The sequence below is a fragment of the Scyliorhinus torazame genome, chromosome 1, assembly GCF_047496885.1.
Source record: "Scyliorhinus torazame isolate Kashiwa2021f chromosome 1, sScyTor2.1, whole genome shotgun sequence".
Lineage (NCBI taxonomy): Eukaryota > Metazoa > Chordata > Chondrichthyes > Carcharhiniformes > Scyliorhinidae > Scyliorhinus > Scyliorhinus torazame.
Window position 1 is genome coordinate 105942957 of NC_092707.1, and position 25374 is coordinate 105968330.

Genomic DNA, 25374 nt, shown 5'->3' on the forward strand with positions numbered 1-25374 from the left:
CATGCTAAATTGCCCTTAATGTCCAAAAAAAGGTTAGGTGTGGTTACTGGTTACAGGGATAGGCTGGAGGTGTGGGTTTAAGTAGGGTGCTCTTTCCAAGGGCCGGTGTAGACTCGATGGGCTGAATGGCCTCCTTCTGCACTGTAAATTCTGTGATGTAAACCAGGCAGACTCTCCATTAAACCACAAATCTGTGTCATTGCCACCCCACGAAGGTGGTTTTCAGCTCCGAAATGTTTGAATTGTTGGCACAGTGGGTTTAAATATTTTCAACAACTTGCGTGCAGTTATGGACTTGCAAGAAACACGAAGTTTGTTACCAGGAAATGGAACGAAAGCAAAATCCCCCCCCCCCGCCCCCCCGCAACTGGAGGCGAGGGGGGGGAGCGAGAAGGATAGCAGGAAAAGAGTGACGCAGAACAAGCAGAAAGTGAGAGATACGCAGAGAGAGAGAGGGATACATAGACACAGACACCTGACAGACACACACAAGGTGAGAGGCGACGGAAGATCCAGACACGGAAGAGGGAGACAGAGAAAGGCTCAGTGACTGAGACCGTGAAGAAACAGGGAGAGAGCGAGTGAGGGAAAGTGCGGACCCTCGGGACAGGAGAATGAAGAACAGGAGGAGTTGCTGTTGCCTTGTTGTGCTACTCGTGGTGGTGCTTCTCGCCGCCCTGACAGCACTGCTGCTGCTCTGGAAACTGCACTGCTCCCGGGGACACAACCTCTACTCAAAGGCGGCAGTGGCGGCGGACTCGAAGGAATGCTCGGAAATCGGCAGGTAAGAGCTTCCAGTGGAAATACACAGCACCCCCCACACCATGACACAGCAAGACCCAGCACCCCCCACACCATTACACAGCAAGACCCCAGAACCCCGCTCCCCATTACACAGCAAGACTCAGAACCCCGCTCCCCAATACACAGCAAGACCCATAACCCGCTCCCCATTACACAGCAAGACCCAGAACCCCGCTCCCCATTACACAGCAAGACCCAGAACCCCGCTCCCCAATACACAGCAAGACCCCAGAACCCCGCTCCCCATTACACAGCAAGACTCAGAACCCCGCTCCCCAATACACAGCAAGACCCAGAACCCCGCTCCCCATTACACAGCAAGACCCAGTACCCCGCTCCCCATTACACAGCAAGACCCCAGAACCCTGCTCCCCATTACACAGCAAGACTCAGCACCCCCCACACCATTACACAGCAAGACCCAGCACCCCCCACACCATTACACAGCAAGACCCAGCACCCCCCACACCATTACACAGCAAGACCCCGCTCCCCAGCAAGACCCCAGAACCCCGCTCCCCATTACACAGAAAGACCCCAGAACCCCGCTCCCCATTACACAGCAAGACCCCAGAACCCCGCTCCCCATTACACAGCAAGACACAGAACCCCGCTCCCCAATACACAGCAAGACCCAGAACCCCGCTCCCCATTACACAGCAAGACCCAGAACCCCGCTCCCCAATACACAGCAAGACCCAGTAAGCCGCTCCCCATTACACAGCAAGACCCAGAACCCCGCTCCCCATTACACAGCAAGATCCAGAACCCCGCTCCCCATTACACAGCAAGACCCAGAACCCCGCTCCCCATTACACAGCAAGACTCAGAACCCCGCTCCCCAATACACAGCAAGACCCAGTACCCCGCTCCCCATTACACAGCAAGACCCAGAACCCCGCTCCCCATTACACAGCAAGATCCAGAACCCCGCTCCCCATTACACAGCAAGACCCAGAACCCCGCTCCCCATTACACAGCAAGACCCAGAACCCTGCTCCCCATTACACAGCAAGACTCAGAACCCCGCTCCCCAATACACAGCAAGACCCAGTACCCCGCTCCCCATTACACAGCAAGACCCAGAACCCCGCTCCCCATTACACAGCAAGACCCAGAACCCTGCTCCCCATTACACAGCAAGACTCAGAACCCCGCTCCCCATTACACAGCAAGACCCAGTACCCCGCTCCCCATTACACAGCAAGACCCAGAACCCCGCTCCCCATTACACAGCAAGACCCAGAACCCTGCTCCCCATTACACAGCAAGACTCAGAACCCTGCTCCCCATTACACAGCAAGACCCAGAACCCCGCTCCCCATTACACAGCAAGACCCAGAACCCCGCTCCCCATTACACAGCAAGACTCAGAACCCTGCTCCCCAATACACAGCAAGACCCAGAACCCCGCTCCCCATTACACAGCAAGACCCAGTACCCCGCTCCCCATTACACAGCAAGACCCAGAACCCCGCTCCCATTACACAGCAAGACCCCAGAGCCCTGCTCCCCATTACACAGCAAGACCCCAGAGCCCTGCTCCCCATTACACAGCAAGACCCCAGAGCCCTGCTCCCCATTACACAGCAAGACCCCATAACCCCGCTCCCCATTACACAGCAAGACCCCAGAGCCCTGCTCCCCAATACACAGCAAGAGCCCAACTCCCCATTACACAGCAAGACCCAGAACCCCGCTCCCAATACACAGCAAGACCCAGTACCCCGCTCCCCATTACACAGCAAGACCCAGAACCCCGCTCCCCATTACACAGCAAGACCCCAGAGCCCTGCTCCCCATTACACAGCAAGACCCCAGAGCCCTGCTCCCCAATACACAGCAAGAGCCCAACTCCCCATTACACAGCAAGACCCAGAACCCCGCTCCCCAATACACAGCATGACCCAGAACCCCGCTCCCCAATACACAGCAAGACCCGGTACCCCGCTCCCCATTACACAGCAAGACCCCAGAGCCCTGCTCCCCATTACACAGCAAGACCCCAGAGCCCCGCTCCCCATTACACAGCAAGACCCAGAACCCTGCTCCCCATTACACAGCAAGACCCCAGAGCCCTGCTCCCCATTACACAGCAAGACCCCAGAGCCCCGCTCCCCATTACACAGCAAGACACCAGAACCCCGCTCCCCATTACACAGCAAGACCGAGAACCCCGCTCCCCATTACACAGCAAGACCCCAGAGCCCAACTCCCCATTACACAGCAAGACCCCAGAACCCCGCTCCCCATTACACAGCAAGACTCCAGAGCCCCATTACACAGCAAGACTCCAGAACCCCGTTCCCCATTACACAGCAAGAGCCCAACTCCCCATTCCACAGCAAGACCCCATAGCCCCGCTCCCCATTACACAGCAAGGCCCCAGAACCCCGCTCCCCATTACACAGCAAGACCCCAGAACCCCGCTCTCCATTCCAGAGCAAGACCCCATAACCCCGTTCCCCATTACACAGCAAGGCCCCAGAACCCCGCTCCCCATTACACAGCAAGAGCCCAGAACCCCGCTCCCCATTACACAGCAATACACCAGAACCCCGCTCCCCATTGCACAGCAAGACCCAGAACCCCGCTCCCCATTACACAGCAAGACCCCAGAGCCCAGCTCCCCATTACACAGCAAGACCCCAGAAACCCGCTCCCCATTACACAGCAAGACTCCAGAGCCCCATTACACAGCAAGACTCCAGAACCCCATCCCCCATTACACAGCAAGACCCCAGAGCCCAACTCCCCATTACTCAGCAAGACCCCATAGCCCCGCTCCCCATTACACAGCAAGGCCCCAGAACCCCGCTCCCCATTACACAGCAAGGCCCCAGAACCCCGTTCCCCATTACACAGCAAGGCCCCAGAACCCCGCTCCGCATTACACAGCAAGAGCCCAGAACCCCGCTCCCCATTACACAGCAAGACACCAGAACCCCGCTCCCCATTACACAGCAAGACCCAGAACCCCGCTCCCCATTACACAGCAAGACCCCAGAGCCCCATTACACAGCAAGACTCCAGAACCCCGTTCCCCATTACACAGCAAGACCCCAGAGCCCAATTCCCCATTACACAGCAAGACCCCAGAACCCCGCTCCCCATTACACAGCAAGACCCCATAACCCCGCTCTCCATTCCAGAGCAAGACCCCATAACCCCGTTCCCCATTACACAGCAAGGCCCCAGAACCCCGCTCCCCATTACACAGCAAGACCCAGAACCCCGCTCCCCATTACACAGCAAGACCCCAGAGCCCCATTACACAGCAAGACTCCAGAACCCCGTTCCCCATTACACAGCAAGACCCCAGAGCCCAATTCCCCATTACACTGCAAGACCCCAGAACCCCGCTCCCCATTACACAGCAAGACCCCATAACCCCGCTCTCCATTCCAGAGCAAGACCCCATAACCCCGTTCCCCATTACACAGCAAGGCCCCAGAACCCCGCTCCCCATTACACAGCAAGACCACAGAACCCCGCTCCCCATTATGCAGCAAGACCCCAGAGCCCCGCTCCATTACACAGCAAGACCCCAGAGCCCCGCTCCCAATTACACAGCAAGACCCCCGAACTCCGCACCCCATTACACAGCAAGACACCAGAACCCCACTCCCCATTACACAGCAAGACACCAGAACCCGCTCCCCATTACACAGCAAGACACCAGAACCCCGCTCCCCTAAAGACACCAGAACCCCGCTCCCCATTACACAGCAAGACCCCCGAACTCCGCACCCCATTACACAGCAAGACCCCAGAGCCCCGCTCCCCATTACACAGCAAGACACCAGAACCCCGCTCCCCATTACACAGCAAGACCCCAGAGCCCCGCTCCCCATTACACAGCAAGACACCAGAACCCCGCTCCCCATTACACAGCAAGACACCAGAACCCCGCTCCCCTAAAGACCCCAGAACTCCGCACCCCATTACACAGCAAGACACCAGAACCCCGCTCCCCTAAAGACCCCAGAGCCCCGCTCCCCATTACACTAAAAGACTCCAAAGCGCCTCTGATATTGCTCAGTAACCTGACAAAAACAATGGTGAACTTCAGAGAGTTTTAATAGAGCAGCTGATTGTACACAATCCCGGCAAGTTCCGAAGGATTTTAAAGCATTGCAGACCTAGGGCGAAATTATCCCCCAACGGCGGGATGCCCGCCGACTGGCGCCAAACACGGCGCCAATCAGACGGGCATCGCGCCGGCCCAAAGGTGCGGAATGCTCCGCATCTTTGGGGGCCGAGCCCCAACATTGAGGGGCTAGGCTGACGCTGGAGGGATTTCCGCCCCGCCAGCTGGCGGAAATGGCGTTTGTTGCCCCGCCAGCTGGCGCGGAAATGCGGCGCATGCGTTGGAGCGTCAGCGGCCGCTGAAAGTTTCCCGCGCATGCGCAGTGGGGAGAGTCTCTTCCGCCTCCGCCATGGTGGAGGCCGTGACGGAGGCGGAAGGGAAAGAGTGCCCCCACGGCACAGGCCCGCCCGCGGATCGGTGGGCCCCGATCGCGGGCCAGGCCACCGTGGGGGCACCCCCCGGGGTCAGATCCCCCCGCGTCCCACCCCAGGACCCCGGAGCCCACCCACGCCGCCTGGTCCCGCCGGTAAATACCAAGTTTGATTTACGCCGGCGGGACAGGCAATTTCTGGGCGGACTTCGGCCCGTCCGGGCCGGAGAATTGAACGGGGGGTCCCGCCAACCGGCGCGGCCCGATTCCCGCCCCCGCCCAATCTCCGGTACCGGAGACTTCGGCGGGGGCGGGGGCGGGATTCACGGCGGCCAACGGACATTCTCCGACCCGGCGGGGGGTCAGAGAATGACGCCCCTATTTCCGCGCCATTTCCCGCATTAGTGCAGGTTGCTGAGGTGCTGCCATGTGGTGAGTGGCTCTGAGGCTCGGTGGTGGGGTGAGTTTGGATGCTGAGTGAAGGTTTGGGGATGTAGCTGTGAGTGGAGCAGGCTTCCAGACAGCCCCTCCATAATAAACCCGCTTTCCAATTTTTCAACCACTGCCCACGAGGACAAGCTGCAGGAATTGTGAAGAATTCATTTCTTGGTCTTTCTAGGCGAGTGTATGAGGACAGTTAGAGAATCCTTTCTTCAGCTAAAGCTGCCTGCCGGGGAGCTTGGAATTGAAGAGAGGAAAATGCTGCCCTTAGTGATATTGTGTCTTTTGCAATGCCAGGATGACGAGTATATAGCGAGTAGCTTTGAAGTGCAGTCACTATTGTGGGGCGTCATTCTCCGACCCCCCGCCGGGTCGGAGAATGGCCGCTGGCCGCCGTGAATCCCGCCCCCGCCGAAGTCTCCGGTACCGGAGATTGGGCGGGGGCGGGTATCGGGCCGCGCCGGTTGGCGAGACCCTCCGCTCAATTCTCTAGCCCTGATGGGCCGAAGTCCGCCCAGAAATTGCCTGTCCCGCCGGCGTAAATCAAAGCTGGTATTTACCGGCGGAACCAGGCGGCGTGGGCGGGCTCTGGGGTCCTGGGGGGGCGCGGGGCGATCTAACCCCGGGGGGGTGCCCCCACGGTGGCCTGGCCCGCGATCGGGGCCCACCGATCCGCGGGCGGGCCTGTGCCGTGGGGGCACTCTTTCCCTTCCGCCTCCGCCACGGCCTCCACCATGACGGAGGCGGAAGAGACTCTCCCTGCTGCGCATGCGCGGGAAACTGACAGCGGCCGCTGACGCTCCCACGCATGCGCCGCATTTCCGCGTCAGCTGGCGGGGCGGAAATCCCTCCGGCGCCGGCCTAGCCCCTCAATGTTGGGATCGGCCCCCAAAGATGCGGAGCATTCCGCACCTTTGGGCCGGCGCGATGCCCGTCTGATTGGCAGCAGTCGGCGGACATCGCGCCGTTGGGGGAGAATTTCGCCCTAGGACTCCAGAGCTCCGCTCCCCATTACACAGCAAGACTCCAGAGCCCGCTCTCCATTACACAGCAAGACTCCAGAGCTCCGTTCCCCATTACACAGCAAGACTCCAGAGCTCCGCTCCCCATTACACAGCAAGACCCCAGAGCCCCACTCCCCATTACACAGCAAGACTCCAGAGCTCCGCTCCCCATTACACAGCAAGACTCCAGAGCCCGCTCCCCATTACACAGCAAGACTCCAGAGCTCCGCTCCCCACTACAGAGCAAGACCCCAGAGCCCCGCTCCCCATTACACAGCAAGACTCCAGAGCCCGCTCTCCATTACACAGCAAGACTCCAGAGCTCCGTTCCCCATTACACAGCAAGACTCCAGAGCTCCGCTCCCCATTACACAGCAAGACCCCAGAGCCCCGCTCCCCATTACACAGCAAGACTCCAGAGCTCCGCTCCCCATTACACAGCAAGACTCCAGAGCCCGCTCCCCATTACACAGCAAGACTCCAGAGCTCCGCTCCCCACTACAGAGCAAGACCCCAGAGCCCCCCTCCCCATTACACAGCAAGACTCCAGAGCCCGCTCTCCATTACACAGCAAGACTCCAGAGCTCCGTTCCCCATTACACAGCAAGACTCCAGAGCTCCGCTCCCCATTACACAGCAAGACTCCAGAGCTCCGCTCCCCATTACACAGCAAGACCCCAGAGCCCCGCTCCCCATTACACAGCAAGACTCCAGAGCTCCGCTCCCCATTACACAGCAAGACTCCAGAGCCCGCTCCCCATTACACAGCAAGACTCCAGAGCTCCGCTCCCCACTACAGAGCAAGACCCCAGAGCCCCGCTCCCCATTACACAGCAAGACTCCAGAGCTCCGCTCCCCACTACAGAGCAAGACTCCAGAGCCCCGCTCCCCATTACACAGCAAGACTCCAGAGCTCCGCTCCCCATTACACAGCAAGACTCCAGAGCTCCGCTCCCCATTACACAGCAAGACCCAGAACCCTGCTCCCCATTACACAGCAAGACTCCAGAGCCTGCTCCCCATTACACAGCAAGACTCCAGAGCCCGCTCCCCACTACAGAGCAAGACCCCAGAGCCCGCTCCCCATTACACAGCAAGACCCCAGAGCCCGCTCCCCATTACACAGCAAGACTCCAGAGCCCCGCTCCCCATTACACAGCAAGACCCCAGAGCCCCGCTCCCCATTACACAGCAAGACTCCAGAGCTCCGCTCCCCACTACAGAGCAAGACCCCGGAGCCCCGCTCCCCACTACACAGCAAGACTCCAGAACCCCGCTCCCCATTACACAGCAAGACTCCAGAGCCCCGCTCCCCATTACACAGCAAGACTCCAGAGCTCCGCTCCCCATTACACAGCAAGACCCCAGAGCCTGCTCCCCATTACACAGCAAGACTCCAGAGCCCGCTCCCCACTACAGAGCAAGACCCCAGAGCCCGCTCCCCATTACACAGCAAGACCCCAGAGCCCGCTCCCCATTACACAGCAAGACCCCAGAGCCCCGCTCCCCATTACACAGCAAGAGTCCAGAGCTCCGCTCCCCACTACAGAGCAAGACCCCAGAGCCCGCTCCCCATTACACAGCAAGACTCCAGAGCTCCGCTCCCCATTACACAGCAAGACTCCAGAGCCCGCTCCCCATTACACAGCAAGACTCCAGAACCCCGCTCCCCATTACACAGCAAGACTCCAGAGCCCCGCACCCCATTACACAGCAAGACCCCAGAGCCCCGCTCCCCATTACACAGCAAGACTCCAGAGCTCCGCTCCCCACTACAGAGTAAGACCCCAGAGCCCCGCTCCCCATTACACAGCAAGACTCCAGAGCTCCGCTCCCCATTACACAGCAAGACTCCAGAGCTCCGCTCCCCATTACACAGCAAGACTCCAGAGCCCGCTCCCCACTACACAGCAAGACCCCAGAGCCGCGCTCCCTATTACACAGCAAGACCCCATAGCCCCGCTCCCCAATTCACAGCAAGACCCCAGAACCCCGCTCCCCATTACGCAGCAAGACCCCAGAACCCCGCTCCCCAATTCACAGCAAGACCCCAGAGCCCCGCTCGCCATTACACAGCAAGATCCCATAGCCCCGCTCCCCAATTCTCAGCAAGACCCCAGAACCACGCTCCCCATTACGCAGCAAGACCCCAGAACCCCGCTCCCCATTACACAGCAAGACCCCAGAGCCCCGCTCGCCAATTCACAGCAAGACTCCAGAGCCCCGCTCCCCACTACACAGCAAGACTCCAGAGCCCCGCTCCCCATTACACAGCAAGACCCCAGAGCCCCGCTCCCCACTACCCAGCAAGACCCCAGAGCCCCGCTCCCTATTACACAGCAAGACCCACAGCCCGCTCCCCATTACACAGCAAAACTCCAGAGCCCTGCTCCTCATTGCCCAGCAAGATCCCAGAGCCCTGCAGTTCATTACACAGCAAGATCCCAGAGCCCTATTACCCAGCAAGACTCCATAACCCACTCGTTATTACACAGCAAAACCCCAGAGCCCAACTCACAGCGCGGTGGCACAGTGGTTCACTCTGCTGCCTCACAGCACCAGGGACCCGTGTTCATTTCCGGCCTTGGGTCACTGTCTGTATGGAGTCTGCACGTTCTCCCCGTGTCTGCGTGGATTTCCTCCGGTTGCTCCAGTTTCCTCCCACAGTCCAAAAATATGCAGAATAGGCGGATTGGCCATCATAAAATTGCCCCTTGGTGTCCTAAAATGTGCAGGTTAGGTGGATTGGCCATGATCAATGCGCGGGCATGGGACAGGGGGATGGGCCTGGAAGTTTAGTGCATTGGGCCGAATGGCCTCCTGCTGCACTGTAGGGATTCTATAATTACCTATCCCCAACCTCCACCTTAGCTTCACTGCGATATTACTGAAGTACTATGGGGCGACACGGTGGCGCAGTGGTTAGCACTGCTACCTCACGCGCTGAGGCCTTGGGTTAAATCCCGGCCGCAGGTCACTGCCCGTTTGGAGTTTGCCCATTCTCCCCATATCTGTGTGTGTCTCACCTCCACAGCTCAAAGATGTGCAGAGTAGGTGGATTGGCCATGCTAAAATTGCCCTTTAATTGGAAATTTGAAAAACATATTATTGAGTACTGCACTGAGAGTGTCAGGCTGGAACTTGTACTCAGGAATTTGCAATGGGGCTTGAAACCACAGCTTTTTTACCTCCACAGAGATGATCCACAGCTGATATCTACATTGATCGCAGATACCAGCTTCCTTCTCTCTGTCCCGCTTTGCCATAACTGACATTGTGTCAATGAAAGTTGAAGCAATTGAACTATCACTTAAGTACATTGTGAAGCGGGCGGCACGGTAGCACATTGGCTAGCACTGCTGCCTCATGGCACTGAGGACCCTGGTTCGATCCCGACCCCGGGTCATATCCGTGTGGAGTTTGCACATTCTCCCTGTGTCTGTGTGCATTTCACCCCCACTCCCCAAAGATGGGCAGAGTAGGAGGATTCGCCACGCTAAATTGCCCCTTAATTGCAAAAAGAATTATATAGAAATATAGAATTTACAGTGCAGAATGAGGCCATTCGGCCCACCGAGTCTGCACCGGCTCTTGGAAAGAGCACCCTATCCAAGCCCACACCTCCACCCTATCCCTATAACCCAGTAACCCCACCCAACACGAAGGGCAATTTTGGAATCTAAGGGCAATTTAGCATGGCCAATCCACCTAACCTGCACATCTTTGAACTGTGGGAGGAAACCGGAGCACCCGGAGGAAACCCACGCACACACTGGGAGAACGTGCAGACTCCGCACAGTCAGTGAGCCAAGCCGGGAATCGAACCTGTTTGGGTGCGCTAAAATTATTTTTTTTAATGTAAATTGTGAAGCTTGTCTCTTTGCAATGTACCACCCATGACAAAACATTCAAAAACATATACCCAGAATTTCCTGTGGTTGGATAATTCACACGTTTTGCTAAAACGTTGCATAAAGCTAGTTTAAGGAGGGTTGAAGGGAGGTTGATTGGGAAAAATAAACTAAAAGGTGAATAAACAGTGGGAAACATTTAAAGAAACAATTCAAAATATTGCAACAAAAATAGATTCCATTAAGAAACAAAAACTCAGCGAGAAACCTCCATCTTTGCCTTACCAGGGAGCCTAAGGACGAAGTTAAATTAAAAGAGGAGATTTAACTGGCCCAAAGGAAGCTTTTAGTTTGGAATGTTTTAGAAATCAGTAAGTTTCAACTAAAAGGTTGATTAAAAAGGGGAAAGATAAGATATGAAAGTAAACTTGCCAAAAATGCAGCTTTTACAAGAGTATGCAAAGGAGGAGAGTAGCTAAAGTTTGTTCATTAGAGGCAGTGGTTGGAGAAATTACCATGGGAAATGAGGAAATGGCAGAGACTTTGAACAAATATTTTGTGTCCATCTTCACAGTACAAGACACAAGTTACATACCAGAAATAGGGGCGGCACGTGGCACAATGGTTAGCATTGCTGCCTACAGCGCTGAGGACCTGGGCTCGAATCCGGCCCTGGGTCACTGGCCGTGTGGAGTTTGCACATTCTCCCCGTGTCTGCGTGGGTTTCACCCCCACAACCCAAAGATGTGCAGGTTAGGTGGATTGGCCATGCTAAATTGCCCCTTAATTGGAAAAAAAGAATTGGGTACTCTAAATTTATTTTTAAAAAAGTTACATACCAGAAATAGAGAGTAACCAAGGGGCCAATACCAGTGAGGCACTTAAGGTCATTAATATCAGCGTAGAAAAATCTTTAGGGGCTAATGGATGACAAATCCCGAGGATATCCTGATATCTTACATCCTTGGGTTCTAAAATAAGTAGCTGCAGAGTTATTGGGTCCACTGGTTCTGAACTACCAAAATACCCTCGATTCTGGAATGTGGAATGATCCCAGCAGAATGGAAGTCAGCAAGAGTAACACCTCAATTCAAGAAAGGAGGGAGTGAGAAAATGAGGAACTGCAGACTGTTAGTCTGGAATAAGGGGCGAAATTCTTCGGAAACGGCGCGATGTCCGCCGACTGGCGCCCAAAACGGCGCAAATCAGTTGGGCATCGCGCCGCCCCAAAGGTGCGGAATGCTCTGCATCTTGGGGGGCCGAGCCCCAACCTTAAGGGGCTAGGCCCGCGCCGGACGAATTTCCGCCCCGCCAGCTGGCGGAAAAGGCCTTTGGTGCTCCGCCAGCTGGCGCGGAAATGACATCTCCGGGGGGGCATGCGCGGGAGCGTCAGCGGCCGCTGATGGCATTCCCGCGTATGCACAGTGGAGGGAGTCTCTTCTGCCTCCGCCATGGTGGAGACCGTGGCGAAGGCGGAAGGGAATGAGTGCCCCCACGGCACAGGCCCGCCCGCGGATCGGTGGGCCCCGATTGCGGGCCAGGCCACCGTGGGGGCACCCCCCGGGGCCAGATCGCACCCCCCCCAGGACCCCGGAGCCCGCTCGCGCAGCCTTGTCCCGCCGGTAAGGTAGATGGTTTAATCTACACCGGCGGGACAGGCATTTTAGCGGCGGGACTTTGGCCCATCCGGGCCGGAGAATCACGGGGGGGGAGGGGGGGGGCCGCCAACCGGCGCGGCGCGATTCCCACGCCCGCCGAATATCCGGTGCCGGAGAATTCGGCAACCAGCGGGGGCGGGATTTACGCCAGCCCCCGGCGATTCTCCGACCCGGCGGGGGGTCGGAGAATCTCGCCCCAGGGGTCAGTGAAATGTTGGGGTCTATCATTAATGAGTCTTAACAATGCATCTCAAAAAGTATCATATGATCCGACAAAGTCCACATGGCTTTGCAAATGGGAAACCATATTTGATAAATGTATTAAGAGTTTTTGAAGATGCAACTACTAGAATAGGTGAAAGAGAACCAGTAGATATAGTATACTTGGATTTCCAAAAGGCATTCATTTGAAACCCAGAGCGGGGCCATTTAGCACTGATTTCCACAAATATGGACCAGGTGTTTGGGGGGGCGGGGGAGTCTCCCAGGTGATCGGGTTCACCTGGGTAGTTGGGGTCATGGCAGGGTGGCACCACGGCACCCCCAATGCCATCTGGATATTGTGACACTGCCAGCCTGGCACCCTGGCAGTGCCACCCAAACACCCTGGCGGTTCCACCCAGGTGCCACCCTGGCACTGCCAGGGTGCCCAGGTGGCACAGTTAGGCTGGCAGGACACTGCCAGGTTGGCAGTGCTCAGGTGACATCATGCCTGTGCTGGGGATCGGGCCCGGCGGTGCCCTGTGCTGATGAGGTGAAATGCGAGGGACGCGATGACCCCCTTGTAGGTGAGTTGGGGTGTTGGGGCATGTCCAGTGGCTGCTTTGGGGGATCTACAGATTGGGCGCCCTGATCTTTTCCTGCATTGGCGAGCGGAGCTTGTTAGTGCAGGAAATGGGACAAAGTGCTGCCTCGGCAGGGTGCTCCTCGCCAAGGCCCAAAATGAAGCAGAGTCCCGTTTAATAGTAGGGGTCAATCTCGGCGCTGCAAGTGCTGGGAAACACCCGGCTAAACACGCTCGACGCGGGACTCTGTTTCATTTCCCTTAAATCGCGCCTGTTCCATTGGTGTCAGTTCCTGCTGAGCTGCATTTGCATTGAAAGCAAACATTCAGCAAAGTGCAACTCGCCAGGATAAACAATACATTTTGAGTAAAGTCCTGTGTAGTGTGGCTTGTTACATGAGTCAAACGCTTTACAGAAGAGACTCTCAGTGGCAGCAAAGAGTCTGAGCGATGATGCATTACCTAGCCGAACACATAGGGGTTACTGCGATTGTATCTTTCAATGTGGTGCTTTTGCACATCAGGGGCGAGATTCTCCGACCCCCCGCCGGGTCGGAGAATCGCCGGGGGCTGGCGTGAATCCCGCCCCCGCCGGTTGCCCAAGTCTCCGGCACCGGATATTCGTCGGGGGCGGGAATTGCGCCGCGCCGGTTGGCGGGCCCCCCCCCCCCCCGTGCGATTCTCCGGCCCGGATGGGCCGAAGTCCCGCTGCTGGAATGACTGTCCCGCCGGTGTAGATCAAACCACCTACCTTACTGGCGGGACAAGGCGGCGCGGGCGGGCTGCGGGATCCTGGGGGGGGCGTGGGGCGATATGGCCCCGGGGGGGTGCCCCCACGGTGGCCCGCGATCGGGACCCACCGATCCACGGGCGGGCCTGTGCCGTGGGGGCACTCTTTTCCTTCCGCCTTTGCCACGCTCTCCACCATGGCGGAGGCAGAAGAGACTCCCTCCACTGCGCATGCGCGGGAATTCCATCAGCGGCCGCTAACGCTCCCGCGCATGCGCCACCCGGAGATGTCATTTCCGCGCCAGCTGGCGGGGCACCAAAGGCCTTTTCCGCCAGCTGGCGGGGCGGAAGTTAGTCTGGCATGGTCCTAGCCCCTTAAGGTTGGGGCTCAGCCCCCAAAGATGCGGACATCGCGCCGTTTCCGGAGAATTCCGCCCCAGATGCTGAATGCTACATCTAGCAGTATCAATTGAAAACACTCAGTCAGTAAAGGTAATTAACTAAATAATATCCATCCAATGAAGAAAAACATTCCATCAGCATTGTTTTTCTCTCCCTGCCCTTGCTCTGTGCAAAGTACCTGCAAAATTTCGAGACATCCCCAAATATTTCACATCCAAATGCAGTCACTTGTAAAGAAGGGAAACACAGTCACTTTGTGCACATCAAGATCCCCAAAACAATAGTAAGACAAATAATTCATAATTGTATGCAATTGTAAAGGCGTGGAGGAACGGACAGACCTGGGGGTTGTACGTACACAAAGCTTGGAGTATTGAGAAGGATATTGATGAAGCACATGGACACATCGGCTTTATTAATAGAGGAATTGCATAGAAAAGCAAGGAAGGTATGGTGTATCTCAGTTGGAGTGTGTTAAATTCCAGGCACCACACCTCCGAGAGGGTGTGGAATTGATTTACTGGCGTGGTACGAGGGTTGAGGTTGTTACACATATGTGGAGAAATGATAACACTTGAACAACAACCTATATTTATTTTGCACCTTCCATGTAATCAAATGGCTGAAAGTGTTTCACTGCAGTGGTATTAAACCGGGATCTTCAGAGACCTTCCAATGGTTCCGCCATATGGGACCAACTGATCTTTCTGCCCAGGTCTAAATATATTGAACGACGGAGCATCCACAATCCTCTGGGATAGAGAATTCCAAAGATTCACAACCCTTGGATGAAGAAGTTTCTTCTCTTCTCAGCCCTAAAACATCAGCCCCTTATTCTGTCCCCCATGTAGTAGATTCCCAGCCCTAGAATCCCTACAGTGCAGAAGGAGTCCATTCGGTCCATCAAGTCTGCACCGACTCTCTGTAAGGGCACCTTGCCTAGGTCCACTACCCCGCTCTATCCCCGTAACACCACCTAAGCTGTGTATCTATGGGCAGCATTGTAGCACAGTGTTTAGCACTGCTGCTTCACAGCACCAGGGATCTGTGTTTGATTCCCGGCTTGGGTCACTGTCTGTGAGGAATCTGCATGTTCTATCGTGCCTGTGTGGGTTTCCCCCCACGAGTCCCGAAAGACATGCTGTCAGGTGAACTGGACATTCTGAATTCTCCCTCAGTGTACCCGAACAGGTGCCGGACTGTGGCGACTAGGGGATTTTCACAGTAACGTCATTGCAGTGTTAATGTAAGCCTACTTGTGACACAAATAAAGATTATTATTACCATCTTTGGACACTAAGGCAAATTTAACACGGCCAATCCACCTAACCTGCACATCTTTGGACTGTGGAAGGAAACCGGAGCACCCGGAGAAAACCCATGCAGACAACGATCCAACTCCACACAGAGAGTCGCCCAAGGTGGGTTCCCTGGTGCTGTGAGGCAGCAGTGCTAACCACTCTGCCGCTATGCCGCCTATGCAACGTAAGATTGCAAATAATTTGCTCCAGCTTCAGGCAGTCAAAAGGGAAAGGGACAGAGTCAGTGACGAGAAAATCTGCTTATCAGCCCCTTGAGTGAGAATAATATGCAAATGTTCCTCCCCCAACATGCATTCCCAAGTGAAAAGGTTGGACAAGCCTGCTCTATACCATCCAGAACATAGCAGTCTATTTAATTGACATGCCATTCATCACCTTCAGCACCTATTCCCTCCGCCACTGACGCACAGGGGCAGCAGTTTGTACCATCTACAAGATGCACTGCAGCAACTCACTAAGGCTCCTTCAATAGCACCTTCCAAACCCACAACCTCCACCACCTAGAAGAAGAAGGACATCAAGATGCATGGGAATATGACCACCACCATGTCTACATGGAAATATATTGCCATTCCTTCACTGTCATCCGGTCAAAATCCTAGAACTCCCTCCCTAACAGCACGGTAGGTGTACCTACACTACATGGACTGTGGCATTTCAAGAAAGCAGCTCACCACCACCTTCTTAAGGGCAATTAGTGATGGGCAACAAAAGTGCTGTCCTCGACATCCCACGAAAGCATTTTTTACACACCTGTTGGACCTATTGACCAAAGGGAATATGACTTTCCTGTCCACTCTATCATAGATTATCATCGAATTTACAGCGCAGAAGGAGGCCATTCAGCCCATCGAGTCTGCACTGGCTCTTGGAAAGAGCACCCTGCCCAAGGTCAACACCTCCACCCTATCCCCATAACCCAGTAACCCCACTAAGGGCAATTTTGGACACTAAGGGCAATTTATCATGGCCAATCCATCTAACCTGCACATCTTTGGACTGTGGGAGGAAACCAGAACACCCGGAGGAAACCCACGCAGACACGGGAAGAATGTGCAGACTCCGCACAGACAGTGACTGGAATCGAACCTGGGACCCTGGAGCTGTGAAGCAATTGTGCTATCCACAATGCTACCGTGCTGACCAGTCATAATTTTAAACAATTCAATAAGGTCTTCCCTCAACATCCTCCATTCCAAAGAAAACAACCCTAGCCTATCCAATCTTTTCTTCTAACTAGAATTCTCCAGTGCTGGCAGCATTTCTCTAAATATCTTCTGCAATCACATCTTTCTGGTAGTGCAGTGACCAGAACTACACTAGCTCTGGCCTAACTAGTGTTTTGAACAGTTCCAGTAGAACTCCCAGCTCTTAAGGCAAGTAAATATTCCTAGTGCCTTCTTGACCACCTTGTCTACCTGTCGAGCCACCTTTAGAGATTTGTAGATATTCACTCCAATGTTGTACATTTCTCAGTATCATGTCATTTATTGTGTATTCACTTGTCTTCTTAGCCTTCCCAAATATAGGTCAGTTTAGCTCAGTTGACTGGACAACCAATTTGTGATGCAGAGCGAGGCCAGCAATGCAGGGTTCAATTCCCGTACCGGCTGAGGTTATTCATGAAGGCCCTGACCTCTCAACCTTACCCCTTGCCTGAGGTGTGCTGATCCTCAGGTTAAATCACCACCAATCAGCTCACCCCCTCAAAGGGGAAAGTTGCCTATGGTCATCCAGGACTATAGAATTGTAGAATTCCTACAGTGCAGAAGGAGGCCATTTGGCCCATTGAGTCTGCACTGACCCTCTGAAAGAGCACCTTACCTAGGCCCACATCCCCGCCCTATTCCTATGACCCCACCTAAGCTATACATTTTTGAACACTAAGGGGCAATTTTATCATGGCCAGTCCACCTAATCTGCCCATCTTTGGACTGTGGGAGGAAACCAGAGCACTCGGAAGAAACTCATGCAGACATGGGGAGAACGTGCAAATTCTACACCGTCACCCAAGTCCGAATTGAACCCGGGTCCCTGGCGCTGTGAGCCAGCAGTGCTAACCACCGTGCCGCCCCATGGCAACTTTACTTTACCTTACACTTTTCTGGACTCATTTCAATTTGCCATTGACCCGCCTCGCTGACCAGTCCATTGATGTTTTCCTGCAGTCTACAATTTTCTTCTTCATTACCAACCACGATAAATTCAACCTATAAATCACACCCTCGCTTTTCCAAGTCCAAATAATTGATCTGGACTTCAAAAAAAACAAGGAACCTAGTACTGAATTAGGAACAGGCCTCCAGTCACAAAAACATTCATTGTCTCTTGCCCTTTGCTATCTGTCTCTGGGTAAAATTTGGTTAACTTGTCACTTTATCTTGTATCCCATGGGCTTTCACTTTTGTGGTCAGTCTTACCTTATCGATGACCTTTCTAAAATCCCTAGACTATATCAAATGCTTGATCCTCAATAACCCTCTTTGCTAACGCCTCAAAATGTGGGGCTGGGTGAGGATGTGGATGTACATGTGAGAGGATGTGCAGCACATGTGTGAGTGCATGTGTGTTATGAGTCTGTGTCTGTAAGATTAGGTGTGTGGGTGTGAGTTTGTGGGTATGATACACACTGACTAGAGTAAAAAGTCTTGTGCTTATGTAACACTTTACACAATTTTGGAATATCCTGAAACATTAACAAATAATTATGTACTTTGAAGTGTGATCACTGTTGTAATGTAGGAAATACGAGTCAATTTGCATACCGTAAATTCTCACAAATAGTAATATCATAATGACTAATGCTTTTGTACTGTTGATTGAGGAATATTGTTGATCAGGACAACAGGGAACACTCCCCTAATTTTATTTGAAATAATGGGGATTTTTTTGCAGAGGACTGTTTACACTGTGGTCTGGAATGCCTGAATGTGGGAGAGGCAGGTTCAGCTGAGGCATTCAAAATGGAATTTGATTGTTATTCAACAAGGAAGAATGGGCAGGGTAAAGGGTACAAGGCAGGAGAACAGCAGCAATTGGAATGCTCAATTGGAGAGCTGGTACAGACACAACAGGCTGAATGGCCTCCTTCTGTACTGTAACAATTCTCTGAGGATGTATGGTGCAGAAACAGGCCATTCGGTCCAACCCATACATGATGGTGGTTATGTTCCTTCTGAGCCTCCTCCTATCTTCTCTCAACACAATTTACCATTATAAACATCTAATTCCTTCTATCTCAAATGCTTCCCCTTAAATACATAGAACATAGAACATAGAAAATACAGCACAGAACAGGCCCTTCGGCCCACGATGTTGTGCCGAAACTTTGTCCTAGATTAATCATAGATTATCATTGAATTTACAGTGCAGAAGGAGGCCATTCGGCCCTTTGAGCCTGCACCGGCTCTTGGAAAGAGCACCCTACCCAAACTGAACACCTCCACCCAACACCAAGGGCAATTTGGACATTAAGGGCAATTTATCATTGGCCAATTCACCTAACCCGCACATCTTTGGACTGTGGGAGGAAACCGGAGCACCCGGAGGAAACCCACGCAGACACGGGGAGGACGTGCAGACTCCGCACAGACAGTGACCCAAGCCGTAATCGAACCTGGGACCCTGGAGCTGTGAAGCAATTGTGCTATCCACAATGCTACCGTGCTGCCCTTGAGAACAAATAAATCTACACTATATCATTTTACCATAATCCATGTACCTATCCAATAGCTGCTTGAAGGTCCCTAATGTTTCCGACTCAACTACTTCCACAGGCAGTGCATTCCATGCCCCACTACTCTCTGGGTAAAGAACCTACCTCTGATATCCCTCCTATATCTTCCACCTTTCACCTTAAATTTATGTCCCCTTGTAATGGTTTGTTCCACCCGGGGAAAAAGTCTCTGACTGTCTACTCTATCTATTCCCCTGATCATCTTATAAACCTCTATCAAGTCGCCCTTCATCCTTCTCCGTTCTAATGAGAAAAGGCCTAGCACCCTCAACCTTTCCTCGTAAGACCTACTCTCCATTCCAGGCAACATCCTGGTAAATCTTCTTTGCACCTTTTCCAAAGCTTCCACATCCTTCCTAAAATGACGACCAGAACTGTACACAGTACTCCAAATGTGGCCTTACCAAAGTTTTGTACAGCTGCATCATCACCTCACGGCTCTTAAATTCAATCCCTCTGTTAATGAACGCGAGCACACCATAGGCCTTCTTCACTGCTCTATCCACTTGAGTGGCAACTTTCAAAGATGTATGAACATAAACCCCAAGATCTCTCTGCTCCTCCACATTGCCAAGAACTCTCCCGTTAACCCTGTATTCCGCATTCATATTTGTCCTTCCAAAATGGACAACCTCACACTTTTCAGGTTTAAACACCATCTGCCACTTCTCAGCCCAGCTCTGCATCCTATCTATGTCTCTTTGCAGCCGACAACAGCCCTCCTTACTATCCACAACTCCACCAATCTTCGTATCGTCTGCAAATTTACTCACCCACCCTTCAACTCCCTCATCCAAGTCATGAATGAAAATCACAAACAGCAGAGGACCCAGAACTGATCCCTGCGGTACGCCACTGGTAACTGGGATCCAGGCTGAATATTTGCCATCCACCACCACTCTCTGACTTCTATCGGTTAGCCAGTTCGTTATCCAACTGGCCAAATTTCCCACTATCCCATGCCTCCTTACTTTCTGCATAAGCCTACCATGGGGAACTTTATCAAATGCCTTACTAAAATCCATGTACACTACATCCACTGCTCTACCCTCATCCACATGCTTGGTCACCTCCTCAAAGAATTCAATAAGATTTGTAAGGCAAGACCTACCCCTCACAAATCCGTGCTGACTATCCCTAATCAAGCAGTGTCTTTCCAGATGCTCAGAAATCCTATCCTTCAGTACCCTTTCCATTACTTTGCCGACCACCGAAGTAAGACTAACTGGCCTGTAATTCCCAGGGTTATCCCTAGTCCCTTTTTTGAACAGGGGCACAACATTCGCCACTCTCCAATCCCCTGGTACCACCCCTGTTGACAGTGAGGACGAAAAGATCATTGCCAACGGCTCTGCAATTTCATCTCTTGCTTCCCATAGAATCCTTGGATATATCCCTTCAGGCCCGGGAGACTTGTCTATCCTCAAGTTTTTCAAAATGCCCAACACATCTTCCTTCCTAACAAGTATTTCCTCGAGCTTACCAATGTGTTTCACACTGTCCTCTCCAACAATATCGCCCCTCTCATTTGTAAATACAGAAGAAAAGTACTCGTTCAAGACCTCTCCTATCTCTTCAGACTCAATACACAATCTCCCGCTACTGTCCTTGATCGGACCTACCCTCGCTCTAGTCATTCTCATATTTCTCACATATGTGTAAAAGGCCTTGGGGTTTTCCTTGATCCTACCCGCCAAAGATTGTTCATGCCCTCTCTTAGCTCTCCTAATCCCTTTCTTCAGTTCCCTCCTGGCTATCTTGTATCCCTCCAATGCCCTGTCTGAACCTTGTTTCCTCAGCCTTACATAAGTCACCTTTTTCCTCTTAACAAGACATTCAACCTCTCTTGTCAACCATGGTTCCCTCACTCGACCATCTCTTCCCTGCCTGACAGGGACATACATATCAAGGACACATAGCACCTGTTCCTTGAACAAGTTCCACATTTCACTTGTGTCCTTCCCTGCCAGCCTATGTTCCCAACTTATGCACTTCAATTCTTGTCTGACAACATCGTATTTACCCTTCCCCCAATTGTAAACCTTGCCCTGTTGCACGTACCTATCCCTCTCCATTACTAAAGTGAAAGTCACAGAATTGTGGTCACTATCTCCAAAATGCTCCCCCACTAACAAATCTATCACTTGCCCTGGCTCATTACCCAGTACTAAATCCAATATTGCCCCTCCTCTGGTCGGACAATCTACATACTGTGTTAGAAAAGCTTCCTGGACACACTGCACAAACACCACCCCATCAAAACTATTTGATCTAAAGAGTTTCCACTCAATATTTGGGAAGTTAAAGTCGCCCATGACTACTACCCTATGACTTCTGCACCTTTCCAAAATCTGTTTCCCAATCTGTTCCTCCACATCTCTGCTACTATTGGTGGGCCTATAGAAAACTCCTAACAAGGTGACTGCTCCTTTCCTATTTCTGACTTCAACCCATATTACCTCAATAGGGTGATACTCCTTGAACTGCCTTTCTGCAGCTGTTATACTATCTCTAATTAATAATGCCACCCCCCCCCCACCTCTTTTACCACCCTCCCTAATCTTATTGAAACATCTTTAACCAGGGACCTCCAACAACCATTTCTGCCCCTCTTCTATCCAAGTTTCCGTGATGGCCACCACATCGTAGTCCCAAGTACCGATCCATGCATTAAGTTCACCCACCTTATTCCTGATGCTTCTTGCGTTGAAGTATACACACTTCAACCCATCTCCATGCTGCAAGTACTCTCCTTTGTAAGTGTTCCCTTCCCCGCTGCCTCATTACACGCTTTGGCATCCTGAATATCGGCTACCTTAGTTGCTGGACTACAAATCCGGTTCCCATTCCCCTGCCAAATTAGTTTAAACCCTCCCGAAGAGTACTAGAAAACCTCCCTCCCAGGATATTGGTGCCCCTCTGGTTCAGATGCAACCCGTCCTGCTTGTACAGGTCCCACCTTCCCCAGAATGCGCTCCAATTATCCAAATACCTGAAGCCCTCCCTCCTACACCATTCCTGCAGCCACGTGTTCAACTGCACTCTCTCCCTATTCCTAGCCTCGCTATCACGTGGCACCGGCAACAAACCAGAGATGACAACTCTGTCTGTCCTGGCTTTTAACTTCCAGCCGAACTCCCTAAACTTGTTTATTACCTCCACACCCCTTTTCCTACCTATGTCGTTGGTACCAATGTGCACCACGACTTCTGGCTGCTCACCCTCCCCCTTAAGGATCCTGAAGACACGATCCGAGACATCCCTGGCCCTGGCACCCGGGAGGCAACATACCTTCCGGGAGTCTCGTTCGCGACCACAGAATCTCCTATCTATTCCCCTAACCATTGAATCTCCTACAACTATTGCTTTTCTATTCTCCCCCCTTCCCTTCTGAGCCCCAGAGCCAGACTCAGTGCCAGAGACCTGGCCGCTAGGGCCTTCCCCCGGTGGGTCATCCCCCCCCCCCAACAGCATCCAAAACGGTATACTTGTTTTGAAGGGGAACGGCCACGAGGGATCCCTGCACTTTCTGCCTGTTTGTTTTTTTCCCCCTGACTGTAACCCAGCTATTCGTGTCCTGTATCTTTGGTGTGGTTACCTCCTTGTAACTCTTCTCAATCACCCCCTCTGCCTCCCGGATGATCCGAAGTTCATCCAGCTTCAGCTCCAGTTCCCTAACACGGTCTTTGAGGAGCTGAAGTTGGGTGCACTTCCCGCAGGTATAGTCAGTGGGGACACCGGTGGTATCCCTCACCACCCACATCCTACAGGAGGAGCATGTAACTGGCCTAGCCTCCATCCCCTCTTACCTGACAGAATATAGCTGCCCTGTGGACTAACTAGATCTCCGCCCTCCGACCCTTCTCCCAGTCAGCTACACTTTCTGTAAACTCCTGGCTCTCTTCACACTCTTTGCGGAAATGTCGGACACAAAATGAAAGGAGCACCTTACTCCCTCCTCACCTAACTCCCTCGGTCACCAAACTCTCTCTATCGCACTCAAATGCACCAAATTCAGCACTCCCTCGGTCACCAAACTCTCACTATCGCACTCAAATGCACCAAATTCAGCACTCAGTGCAAACCAAATACGTCTATAATGTTCACTTCAACCACTCACTGGGGTCGCAAGTTCCACATTTGCATCATTTTCTAGGTAAATAAGTTTTTTTCTGAATTCCCTACTGGATTTCTTGGTGACTGTCTTATGTTGATCCATCTAGTTATGCTCTCCCGACAAGAGGAAACTTTCTGTGTCCACTCCATCAAAAACTTTCATAATTTTAATGATCTTCATTAAGTCGCTACAATGTCACATAGGAGGCTGATGGTAAACGTAAGATAGATTTATTTACAAGTATTTACGAAGGTCTGCATAACGCAGCATCTCACCCCCAGTGCAATCCTAGCTGGGAGGATTTACCTCACCAGGCCCTGATGTGGGCCTGCTTTTAACCATTGCTCATAACCAGCCCCAGGTGGTAGGCCTGCGTTCCCTACTTGTGAAGCTCGTACTCCACGGGTCCCGTGGGGAGGTCAATGAAAGTTTCCCCATGGTCCCCTTGGGGGTTATGACAGTGATCATAACCAGATGATCTCTGATCGTTGTTATTATCTAAAGCTTTTTGAAAACCCAGGTAAAGTTTATGACCATTTTCTACTCTCTGTTACCTCTTTAAAAAATTAAATAAGTTTTACCAAGCAAGATTTTCCCTTTTGAAATCCACACAATTATGTTTTTGTTCTCTCCTTTAGTAAGGATTCCGTTATATGTCCTGTTGCCGATGTTAAACTGACTGGCCTACAGTTCGCTAAACACTTTCTGTGCCCCTTCTTAAGTATTTTCTTTAAAATATTTTTTGGGGATTTTTGACATTTTTTATCAAAAGTTACAGAATAGGACAATACCAACACATGTATCAATATCGATTCTGACAATAACTGACGGGGGCGATTCTCCGATATGGAGGCCAAGTGTTCGCGCAGTCATGAAACCCGCGGCAGGGCCCGGGCACGACCTAATCTGGCCCCACAGGGGGCCAGCACGGCGCTGGAGCGGTTCACGCCGTTCCAGCGTCCTTGCGCGGTGCCAAATGGGCGCCGCGCCAACCCGCGCATGCGCAGTTGGAGCAGCCCAATCCTGCACATGCGCAGTTGGAGCAGCCCAATCCTGCACATGCGCAGTTGGAGCAGCCCAATCCTGCACATGCGCAGTTGGAGCAGCCCAATCCTGCACATGCGCAGTTGGAGCAGCCCAATCCTGCACATGCGCAGTTGGAGCAGCCCAATCCTCCACATGCGCAGTTGGAGCAGCCCAATCCTGCACATGCGCAGTTGGAGCAGCCCAATCCTGCACATGCGCAGTTGGAGCAGCCCAATCCTCCACATGCGCAGTTGGAGCAGCCCAATCCTGCACATGCGCAGTTGGTGCAGCCCAATCCTCCACATGCGCAGTTGGGGCAGCCCAATCCTCCACATGCGCAGTTGGAGCAGCCCAATCCTCCACATGCGCAGTTGGAGCAGCCCAATCCTCCACATGCGTAGTTGGAGCAGCCCAATCCTCCACATGCGCAGTTGGTGCAGCCCAATCCTCCACATGCACAGTTGGAGCAGCCCAATCCTGCACATGCGCAGTTGGAGCAGCCCAATCCTGCACATGCGCAGTTGGAGCAGCCCAATCCTGCACATGCGCAGTTGGAGCAGCCCAATCCTGCACATGCGCAGTTGGAGCAGCCCAATCCTGCACATGCGCAGTTGGAGCAGCCCAATCCTCCACATGCGCAGTTGGAGCAGCCCAATCCTGCACATGTGCAGTTGGAGCAGCCCAATCCTCCACATGCGCAGTTGGAGCAGCCCAATCCTCCACATGCGCAGTTGGAGCAGCCCAATCCTCCACATGCGCAGTTGGAGCAGCCCAATCCTCCACATGCGCAGTTGGTGCAGCCCAATCCTCCACATGCGCAGTTGGAGCAGCCCAATCCTGCACATGCGCAGTTGGAGCAGCCCAATCCTCCACATGCGCAGTTGGAGCAGCCCAATCCTCCACATGCGCAGTTGGAGCAGCCCAATCCTCCACATGCGCAGTTGGGGCAGCCCAATCCTCCACATGCGCAGTTGGAGCAGCCCAATCCTCCACATGCGCAGTTGGAGCAGCTCAATCCTCCACATGCGCAGTTGGAGCAG

At 53.1% G+C, this 25374-nt stretch overlaps 1 protein-coding gene across 1 annotated transcript in view; it reads left to right on the top strand.

Moving 5' to 3' along the window:
• The first annotated feature begins 398 nt into the window (after positions 1–398).
• The window catches only part of LOC140410765 (glutathione hydrolase 5 proenzyme-like), a 192052-nt gene continuing 167076 nt past the window's right edge, over positions 399–25374 (top strand). The window contains exon 1 of the mRNA XM_072499358.1: positions 399–784. Within this exon, the coding sequence (XP_072355459.1) occupies positions 615–784 (170 nt within the window). The 5' untranslated portion in view covers positions 399–614. The remainder of the gene's footprint in view (positions 785–25374) is intronic.